Source organism: Aspergillus undulatus (assembly GCF_047715775.1).
Source record: "Aspergillus undulatus strain CBS 261.88 unplaced genomic scaffold BDV17scaffold_20, whole genome shotgun sequence".
Taxonomy (NCBI): Eukaryota; Fungi; Ascomycota; class Eurotiomycetes; order Eurotiales; family Aspergillaceae; genus Aspergillus; species Aspergillus undulatus.
The window spans coordinates 208,172-218,615 of NW_027396624.1; the positions used below are offsets into that span (position 1 = coordinate 208,172).

The following is a 10,444-nucleotide window of genomic DNA, read 5'->3' on the forward strand; positions in this document are numbered from 1 at the left end:
CAACGTTACTTTTTGTCATCTGAATGGCCGAGATGGTTGGCCCTCGGCGTTTCCGGTGGAGGAGTGCTCTTCATATATTTCGCGCTGTCTGCCTTGGCAACCCCCTGGATTATTATATAAATGGAGAACCACTTGCCAAATGAGCTTCCTCCATTTCATTTCCGCTGTCTCTTCAGCTATGTCTTGCACAATCAATATCTTCGGCAACTTGGTCATTTACCCAGGGCCAGAACAGTCAACAGACGCAGATCATCATCAAAGATCCAATTCAGATAGTAATCAACCTGAGGGCCAGGACGCTGAGGCGAATCATTTCACTACCGGCAGAAGTAAAACACCTATTCTTTACCCATATGAAGCTATTAACGGCTCTATAGCAAGCCCAAACAAGGTTGACACTACGAGTGATGTTGCTGCTCTGAGTGACACGCACACTTCCTGTGAGAGCATTGAAGGTAAGACACAGGTAGCTCCTTAAATGCAAGCAGGAATACTAAGCCATCTCAGGAAGGCCCAATATCAAATCCTACACCTGTCCTTACTGCCGCACTGAAACTATTGAGTTGGTTTTGGGCTGTGGACATGGCTACTGTTCAAAATGCTTCAACGTATACTTTCACGAGCACGTTAATATTCAATCCAGCCAGACAAGTGATGAGATCCGGCGTCAGTACCTTGCAAGTCATATGTTGCCTATACCTTGCGCTATCTGTCGGAAGCTCCTTCCAGGTTGTTACAACAGCCAGGATGCGTTTGATCTTGACGGGTTTTATCTTTCCGTCGGATGCATCAGGAACTGCCATGAGAACTGTTTTGCTAAAGGCTATATGATACAAGGAGTGCGAATCAAATTTGTACCGGCCTTAGGGCAGTGAAAGTTATGTTCTAGGAAGGCGAGGTTATTGTCCCTTTCAGCATAATGAATATCATATTTTCAACCCCTACACATTTAACGGAAGGTTGGTCTTTACTTAACGATTGCATTACTACATAACTCATGGAATCAACCCTTCCACTCCAGCCGCCGATCTGCTCTCACTAGTCCAAGCGTACCCATAAGCTTGTCAAACTCTTGAGGAGAATCGATGCAGAGGTTTCGCAAGCCTTCCATCAGTCTTTGTTCCTGAGTTACTTTACCTCTCTGAGTGAGTGGACGAAGGCTTGCGCTATCTGCACCAGCATTCCGATAACCAATCGCCAAAGCCTGCCTCAAAAGGCAGTCCTCCATGTGGGGTAATGTGCCGCGAAACAAGAGCCTCGGCAGTGTCTTTCCCGAGGAACTGGTCCAGGGCAGTACGCGGAATCGCGACTCTTTCCTCTGTCTCTGGGTTGCCGTCAATGACGGATACAAAACCCACAATCATGTTAGGTACCCGGATCTTTCTCTCTAAATTCAACTGCCCAATGGCCACGAACCAAACATCGTATTTATAGGTGCGTCCGGGTTGGCACAAACGCGCGTATAAATAGCGAGAAGCTTCTTGCGCATTGAGGGCCCATTGTATATTTGCGGCCTCTGCGGATTGGCGAGCAAGCTTGCCGCCAACTGACCCACTTGGAGTTAGTCTCCAGCCCTGTGGGCCGTGAACGACAAAATAAATCCCGGCTCCCATGCGTTGGCGGTACTCGATTTTCTCGCCATGCGGTGTGTATCCCGGACGATACTCCCAGGGTTCTGTGTTCTGCGACGGAACATATGCTATTGCCTTGCTGCCCCATAATTCCACATAAGATCCAGCTCTAACACCGTCCCGGGTTTCAGTATCATGATTAGAAGGCTTGGGGGGGTTAGGTTTGGGGTCGTCGTCATGAGGGTACCACTTGGGTAGCGCATTTGTTTCGCAGAACGACTTCAAATTTTTCTCTATACTGAGGACTGCCTCTACCTCATTGTTTTTCTTGGCGTCCTTCAATGCTAACCACATCTGGCAAAACTGCAGATAGTTGACGACTCCCGTATCTGAAGCCAAATTGTTTGCAGCATTGTATTCTTTGATTTTTGTGTTTGCGTCCTCGATCGTTGCTGCTGCTGCTTTGGCATTATGATTATTTATGAAATCTCTACCATCGGCCTTGACGGCGTTGACTAATGCTTCGATAAGAGGTGTCATCCCTTGATGGCTTCTTTTGTGATAGTCGAGGAGAGTGGGTGGCTTGTGACGTTTTTCCCGATGCTGAAATATAAAGCCTGACTGTCGTTCAGCAGGTGGGACCAACATGTGTATTTCTTAGGCGAGTTAGAAGATGATTCCTCTAGGTTGACGGGGTTTGAGCGTACTCTTCTTCGCCTCTTGTGCAAGGTCCTTGTCGTACTTGTGTGACCAACGATCAGGGTCTGCCATCTCTACCAGCTTTTTGAACGCTAAATTTGTGTTTGGTGCTAAGTTTGTTTCGATCGCGTCACTCATAGCAGTGAGGTCGTTTACTCTTGCAATGGCTCTAAAGATGTTTTTGCAGACTTGTTTTGCAAGTTTCATTTCATCTTCGTCTTCGTCTTCGTCTTCGTCTCGAGAAGATTCGAGTGGCTGGTTTTCTTCAATGACATTTTTTTTGATAGCAGCCTTCATCTCTATATGGCGTGAGTAGAAGTCAATATAAGATGAAGGTATTGCAACATACTTGTAAGAGCTTGCTCTGCCTTTTCTGCGTCATCTGGCCAACTGGCTGGATACAAGATGTCAAGGATTTCTGATGGCTTCAGCTTAAAGTTGGGAGGAATGACGTCCTGTATATCTGTGGCATGTTCGATTTCGACATCGGCAATCTGCAAGAGCATTTCTTTCCCTTTGGAATCAAGGCTTGCGGCTCCTTTCCATTCCGTAATCTCTGCTCCAAGGCCTGGCTCCCATAAGTTCTCGTCCTTAAGGCCCATTCTCTTATACTGGCGAAATCCTAAGATGGAGTGAGTTAAACGGTGGTCACGTTAAAGGGAGGTGACTCTCATACGAGATAGTGCCGTTTCACATTTGAATTTCCTGTTCAAGCCAGTTTTATTTTCAACATCATCATTTTTTCTATTGACTGGATCGTTCAAAATAGCTTTGACTTCTCCAATAGTCAAAGCAAAACCCTTAGGAAGAATGTCAGGAAGGCCCTGGCCGTCATGATCCACTATCTTATAAATGATGTCCTTTTTCTGTGCAGGGGTAAGCTGTCCGGCTTTGCGAGGAAGGTCAACAGTCGGGGGATCAGTGGCCGGGGGCTTCCCAGCGGGGGGATCAGTGGCTGGGGGCTCCCCAGTGGGGGGATCAGTGGCCGGGGGCTTCCCAGCGGGGGGATCAGTAGCCATGGGATCCGCAGCGGGGGGATCAGTGGCCGGGGGCTTCGCAGCAGGGGTGTCAACGGGCGGATTAGGGTTAGTAGCCGGATCTTGGCTTGCCATAGCGGATGAAGTAGTCTAGTCACCAAGTCGTCTAGTGCGTGTTAAATAAGGGATGACTGTGCCAGCAGTCTAAATAGTTTCAGGGGATGATAGCGAGAAAGAATAATACTGATTTCGGTATTTATGTATTTCATTCTGATATTCAACACCACACTATGAAATGATCACTGAAAGCAGCCTACAAAATTATGGCACCCAAGAACTGTGACTTGTGACTTTATAGAGACCATGGCCTTCGTTTAGTAGGCTGTTAGTCTTTTATTCGTATACCCGTATTTCTCAGGATATGGGACTGGCCACTCTTTCATCAGAAAGCGACGAAGGTAGCCGATGGCGAGTATCGTAGCGACTTTCTCTATAGTAGCTACTAGCCTCCTTTTCCAGATTCCAAGAGATAAGAGATATGATCGCGCTTGGATATAGTCATGTGCTTGGTTCTTGATTTTACTCATTTTTTACTTATTTAGATATCTTATGTGCTTGGCCATAGTTTTCCGACGCCAGACTTCTTACCCGAGCAAAACCGTGGCTCTGGTGTCAACCGGCCCGCATGATCAGGCGTACCCCTCAGGAAGGTCGTAAGCAAAATGATTGTTGTGGCGTCTGCGATTCGAGCCGCCGTGCGAGACTAGTGCTGAGCGTCAAAGGCAAAGTCTATGCTCAACATTGGCTTTACACCAGACGGGGTCCAGCGCGTGTGCTCCGTCATAAACTCTGTAACAGGACTATGACTGAGAAGGTGGATGATAGCCCTACCTAGTACTAGCAAGTCGAAGGTACCTACCCTAACACAGCGAACAGGCTATAAATGAACGAGTTGGAAGAAGACCGGTTAACACGAGAAGATAGGATCATCGGTGGCCGCGGCAACACCACAACTTCTGGTTTAGCGCAAACTATTTGGGCCCCCAACCTTAGCCAGCAATGACGGCATACACCGCATTCTCCAAGGTTCCATTTTAGCTCGTGGCGCGGTCCCTCGAAGGACGGCTGGTCCATGCACCATGGAACCACTAGGATCGTAGTATAGATTGCCCTGGGAAGTAGCTCGTGAAGCGGCTCGTGGAGCGGCTCATGAGCGTTTTTCAAATTGGTAAGACGGTTCGAAGTCCCCGGGTCTCATAACGTTAAATCTTGACCGGAGGCAACAAAACTCCCGTTTCCTTCCACAGTCGCGGTTGAAAACTCACAATGGGCGGCCGCACATGGATACCTGAAGAAGATGCCCTTCTTATATACTTGGCTTCGATACGCGTGACGTACAAGAATATCGTTTCTTTGTTTGCTTTCAAAGGCTTTGATTGTACCGAGTCTGCTGTCCAATCTCGAGCAAACTACCTTCGAGGAACCGAAAAACTGGGACAAGCCTGGCACTGGAACGTACAAAGCGTTGACAAGTGGCTAGACAGAATAACTCAAGAAAATAGCATTGAGTATATTCTGGTTCCTCTGCCAGAGGAGATGGCTTTTATTCAACGCGTGAGGCACAATGCACTGTGGTAAAATTGGAAGCTAATTTCCTATAGAACCAGCCGGATATCGACCTATTTTTCTACTATATTCTTCGATCTATGCGAACAAGGCCTAGCGAGCAGGCAGGGACGGAAGGGCTTTGAGCAGGCGAAGCAGTGGATCCTGGGCGCAACTACTTAGGATCTGATTACAGCCAAATAAAATAGACTTCTTCCTGCTCAGAATAATTTGTAAAAAGTTTGATAACCACGGTTATGATGGGTGGCCACAAGACAAGCGTTGGTCTCGGTTTTGCCCAAAAGTCGTGGCTCCGATTCAACATAACTGCCCGGCCCCTCTACGGCCTCCGTGTCAGATGCCTCACCATAATCATATCCCTTTCCAGCGATCATGGATCAACTTTCTATTCTAGCTATTGCCGCTGGCGGCGTGTTTATTGGGCTTTTCTTCTTTCGCCTCCTCAGTCTCTTCTTATGTGAGGCCCATGCTTTTACGGGCTTCGTTTCCAAGCATGTCATATATCCTTATGTCCTCAAACGTCGTCGCATGATTGGCCCGTGGACTTGGGGAAGGGCTGGAATTTTTATTATCTATGTCGCCATCAACATATTCTCGACTCTCTTCAAGCTTTCTTCAATAGCGGAAGCTGGTCGTCGAACGGGAACCCTTGCTGTCATCAACATGGCATTTCTTATTCATGTCCCGTACTTAGACCTTCAAACGGATTTACTTGCAGTCCAATTACGAACTTGCCATCGGACTCATTGGGCAATAGGTTGGATGGTGGGGCTGCTCGCCGCTGTCCATATTGCCTTATGTCTCGCTCAGAGGCCGAACTTGACACTGGCGGATCAGGACAATCTTTTCCCATTTATTGTATGCTCTTCGCCAAGTATTTCCGAGGCCTATGCTGACGCTTTAGGCTGCTGTTTCTATGTTCACCCTTCTACTATTCTCTTTTCCTTTGTTTCGTCGACTTTCATATGATCTGTTCCTGTTCACTCACCGGGCCCTTGCCGTGACCTGCGTCTATTTTCTATGGCGACATCTACCTAGCCGAAATATTATTCCGCGAATCTACATTTATGTTCCAGTTGGTATTCTCTTGCTGACTTCGATACCGCAGTCCATATATTTCCTTTACCGCAACGGATTCCTATTACCTCAGGCAAGTCGCCGTGCCGTTGTGGAGACTACGAAGGCCCAACAAGGGACCCATGCAATGGAACACAACGAAGATGGGTCGCCAATGACCATCCGCGTCAAACTCTCGCGGCCGTTGGAGATAAAGGCAGGCCAGTACGTGAAGCTTTGGATGCCGACGGCGAGTCTCTTCGCGTGGATGCAGACACATCCTTTCATGGTGGCGTCTTGGTCACCGGGCAAGCAACAGACCTTAGAGCTCCTGGTGCAGGCGCGTCGCGGCCTGACCGGAGTATTACATAGGCGGGCCACTAATGAGGGCCAGGCCTCATTCACCACCTTTGTAATTGGCCCACATGGTTCTAGTGAGCCTGTTGACCAGTATGAGAGCGTATTCGCAGTAGCCAGCGGTTTTGGTATTGCGGGAGTGATTCCATATTTAAAGCAAGCTCTGCATGGCTATAACACATGTACCTCCCGTGTTCGCCGGATACACTTTGTCTGGGAAGTGAATAGTAAAGGTATGTGTATTTCGATGCTTTGAGGCCAAACTAACTTCTGGACAGATCTTTCCGTGGCTGCTCAGCCGTGGCTCGATGACTTACTGATGAACGACGTGCTTTCGGCAGACGAGGAATCTGATAAAGGGGAACCTGATAAAGCTCCTGAAGGCCAGAAATCTAGAAAAAAAGCCAAGCAAGGATACGTCGGTCCCACTCTTCCTGTCTGGAAATCATGCATCTGACTGTTTTAGTAGATCGTTGAGATATCTTCGTATGTGACTACGGAGTCTAATAAACATGTGGTGGACATGAGTGAGCACAACAGAGTGAAACTGTACGCGGGGAGGCCGAATTACGAAAAGATCATGTCAGAGGAATATTCGGGGGATTTTATTAAACGAGTCACGGACACTGAAGAAGAGAAGGGGAAACTCCTTGTTCTAGGTATGATGTTCGGTTGTTACATGCTTTCGTTACGCTAAGGGCATCTAGTTTCTGGATCCAACGAGTTGAGGGACACGTTAAGACCAATTGTCTGCCAGTACCTGGGTGGCAGGGCCAGGATGCACGAGGTGGATTTTCAGCCTACATAGCAACATACGCCGCTTGTAGTTCGCACGAACGATCAGTTGTATACTTGTGATAGTCACTACGAATTAATATACACTTCCCATTATAGATAAGATATTCTCGCCGCAATCAACGCAAAACGAGCCAAGTCAACTAATTCGCCCCTCTGTGGACGATGGAAAACAAAAGCATGCTGCCTCAGTTCATCTATCGAACCAGCTGAGGAAGTCGCTAGCAAGAATTGGAAGGCAGGGGAATCAAGCGGCCAGCGATCGGTGTCTTCAACTCCTATTACGGGATTGCCATCTTCCCTATCATCCTTTTCATGTTTTTGCATAAGAATCATTGTAATGTTCGCTAACGCTTTGATCATTTCGGATTGGGAGTTCTCCAAAGATTGTTCTACGCAGAACTCCAGAGCACCTGGTGGGTTGTCAGTGGCACATCAGTCCTGTCATGTACAAGATTCATACCGATTCTTATATTTCCAACCAGATCGAGAAGAATGTTTGAACAGCTTAGTGATCTATGCTCAAATCCGGCGGAGCTTAGGTATGAAAGGCCGTCAAGAATCTTCGTCCCGTCAGTCTCAGCTGTAGTCACCGGGACATTAGCCTTACCTGTCCAACAATCAAGGATAGCTGCTGATGCGTAGGGTAAACATTGCCGCACCAGACAATATGCTCTAGCGTGAGTGGGTAATCATGCATATGAGCATACATAGCGCCTTTGGTTCGATAGCATTCTTTGGCCATAAGAATGTTCCCATGCTGTATGTTCCTGAAGAGATGTAGCATTCTATCAGAGTCCTCGGCAGCATACTGCCGGATGGCCACCACGCGGGACGGGCGCGAACGGTGAACAGCAATAATTACTGTGCCTGCAAGTTCGCAAGTGAAGGCCTTTCGAAAGGTATCCCATGGAGATTCATTATCCCGCAAGAGCAATCCCTGAGGCACCAAGACTTGGGGGAGGCCCAAGCTTTTTAAGGGCCCTTTCACCAATTTCCCAACAGGCATTGTCAGAAAAAGTCTGGATGGCGTGATACCGGTAGGAAGCATGGAGGGCAAAGTGGACCAGAACGGGGTGGTAAATATGTTGTTCGAGTGGGTATCCGGAGGTGCCACGGTTTCCTGCAGGCATTTAGGGCCACGGTTTTGCGAAGGCGTGGCTGTTGAACACAAACCACCCAGGGACCGACCATATCACTTCTAATGCACCGCGAATTTCAAATCAATGAAACCAGTGATTTTAGTAGTCATGGATCACAATATGTCTAGCGATACGGAATCTGAGCTGGCCGCGGAACGGAAGAAACTGTATCAAGGAACATTCAAAATTGACCTGGATAAGATCGTTCCCCACCCATCCTGCCGGAAATTGAATGAGAAAAATGTGAAGCGACTATGCAATATTTTCCACAAGGAGACTTGTCGACGGTTAGACATCGGAAATCGGGTCACAGCTGTGGTGTGCCGGCAGCATCTGGAAACTGCTCTCCGCGCTGCGAACCACGAGGAACGGTCTGGAAGTGACTCTTCTGGTTATAAGACACTGCAGTTTGCCATCGGACAGGTGAAATGTCTACACGGCCAGCACCGGCTTCGGGCAGCAGCAAAACTTCTCCCAGTGACCGATCGTTGGTGGCTGGTTGACCTATACCTTGATGGTACCCAGCCCTTACGCACGCTAATTTTGGCAGACCAGCTTACTGCCTACAGATGTCAGCCCCAGTCTTCAGGCCGCACTTGTGGATGAATATTCAAATGAGCGGACTCCCAGTGACGGTGAAGTCTACTGCAAGGTGCGCCAGTACCAGCATGAGGCCAACGCTGAGTTCGAAGAGATGTGGATGGCCCGGCTCTCCGGCAACAAAGCCAGGCGATTCCAAAGCCTGTCTTTAAATAAAGCTATGAGAGCTGCATTTGACGGATTCCTAGCGATTCCCGCAATTCTAGAGCAGGGAATGATGTTCGGGTCTCTGCCTTGGGTCTTTGCAGCGTCTGCTGACGAGGTATGGCCCGTCCCAGCCGTTGAGCGATATTTAGGATTCTCATCATACATAGGAGGTAATTAATGCCCTGGCTCAGCTACGGGAATTCTGGTCATCGCTGATGCAGAACGACGGTGAGAAAATGTTGAAGATTGACGCTGGTACAATCGAACGCCTGCAACTTCACGCCCCAGGAGTTTCAGAGGAAGACAAAGACCTTATTCATGGATGGATTTCTAGCGGCCAGGTCTTCCCAAATTTGACTAAGCAAGAGCGTGACGAAATTTGGGATATTCTAAAGGAAAGAAAAACGATTATTCCATCACTATACACCTTCTTTCAGAATATGCGGTACCTTGCAGCATGCGCCAAGTGCATGAAACGCTTAGTGTCCTTTAGCAAATACCACTGCACTATTCGAACAGCCATGTTAAACATCTTCAAACCGTCCTCTGAGGGTTTTTTAATTCAGACTTCAGAGACTGACTTCCGAGGAATTCACGCTTCCCCCAGGGAAGGTGCCGAGCTTGCATACGAGCAATTATGGATCTTCTCCATGCGCCACTATTCAGAGATGACCAAGGAACCAGAGAGTGATGATGTTATTGCAAAGCCAGATTCTCAAAAACCAAATGAATCACTCTTACATCGTATGGCCCTTCTCGCAAGGAGGCTGGGCTTTGACTCTGATGAAATCCGGGGGCTTCTGAAACTCTCTCCCGATCGACAGATCGCAAAGTCTGCTCTTCTCCAGGCCAGGCCGCCGGACCAATATCAATACAGCAACGATGTCTTTGAGTCTCTTGTGGATCGCATTGTCGAGTCTTTTGACCACGCGGCACCAGGTAATCCACTGCCTCAGAGATTAACCCTAAGTGAGGAGACAAAATTGAGTGCTCGCCGTGGGTTCCCACACAGGAAGGCTCAAAAACTTGATCGGCCGTTTCTATTTATCGATCAACTTCATGCCAAAATTCCGTCTTGTGGGAAGGTGACTACATTCTTCGTGAGGCAGTGTATATATTTTACATTCTTAGGTAAAGTCTCGAAGGGGCTGCTACTCGGTATCAACCCATGCACTCGTGACATGCACCAGCGAGCTACCTCCCCTCTTTTTGTTTCAGATACTGAGGAGATAGAAATGTCGGACGCTATCGAAGGATCTGTTGAAGCTGAGAGGCAGAGAGAACGCCTGCAAGAAGAACGCCTGCAAGATGAGAAACGCCAACGGGACGAACGCCTGCGAGAAGAGCAGCGTCGAAAAGAGGAGCAGCGTCAAAGAGAAGAGCAGCGTCAAAAAGAAGAGCAGCGTCAAAAAGAGCAGCGTCAAAAAGAAGAGCAGCATCAAAGAGAAGAGCAGCGTCAAAAAGAAGAGCAGCG

The 10,444-nt window shown here is 48.2% G+C and overlaps 4 protein-coding genes across 4 annotated transcripts in view; 2 read left to right on the forward strand and 2 right to left on the reverse strand.

The window, feature by feature from the left end:
• Positions 1-1,003: 1,003 nt before the first annotated feature.
• Positions 1,004-3,382, reverse strand: BDV17DRAFT_298202 (uncharacterized protein; the record flags this gene model as incomplete). Its single annotated transcript, XM_073763638.1, has 5 exons — positions 1,004-1,204; positions 1,251-2,227; positions 2,279-2,569; positions 2,620-2,892; positions 2,947-3,382. The coding sequence occupies 5 exons, from the start codon at positions 3,380-3,382 to the stop codon at positions 1,004-1,006; spliced, it is 2,178 nt and encodes a 725-aa protein (XP_073616244.1).
• Positions 3,383-5,381: 1,999 nt separating this feature from the next.
• BDV17DRAFT_298203 (ferric reductase family protein) lies at positions 5,382-7,094 on the forward strand (the record flags this gene model as incomplete). Its single annotated transcript, XM_073763639.1, has 5 exons — positions 5,382-5,731; positions 5,778-6,519; positions 6,565-6,704; positions 6,756-6,945; positions 6,994-7,094. Exons 1-5 carry the CDS (start codon positions 5,402-5,404, stop codon positions 7,092-7,094), a joined length of 1,503 nt encoding a protein of 500 aa, XP_073616245.1. The 5' UTR covers positions 5,382-5,401.
• An 80-nt stretch (positions 7,095-7,174) lies between these two features.
• BDV17DRAFT_281399 (uncharacterized protein) lies at positions 7,175-8,090 on the reverse strand (the record flags this gene model as incomplete). The annotated part of the gene is made up of 3 exons (XM_073760018.1): positions 7,175-7,494; positions 7,545-7,644; positions 7,692-8,090. The coding sequence occupies 3 exons, from the start codon at positions 8,088-8,090 to the stop codon at positions 7,175-7,177; spliced, it is 819 nt and encodes a 272-aa protein (XP_073616246.1).
• A 253-nt stretch (positions 8,091-8,343) lies between these two features.
• Positions 8,344-10,444, forward strand: part of BDV17DRAFT_298207 (uncharacterized protein) — a gene marked incomplete at its 5' end in the record, with an annotated part of 3,333 nt that continues 1,232 nt past the window's right edge. Inside the window, 3 exons of the mRNA XM_073763640.1 lie at positions 8,344-8,646; positions 8,774-9,085; positions 9,138-10,425. Of these exons, the coding sequence (XP_073616247.1) occupies positions 8,344-8,646; positions 8,774-9,085; positions 9,138-10,425 (1,903 nt within the window). The remainder of the gene's footprint in view (positions 8,647-8,773; positions 9,086-9,137; positions 10,426-10,444) is intronic.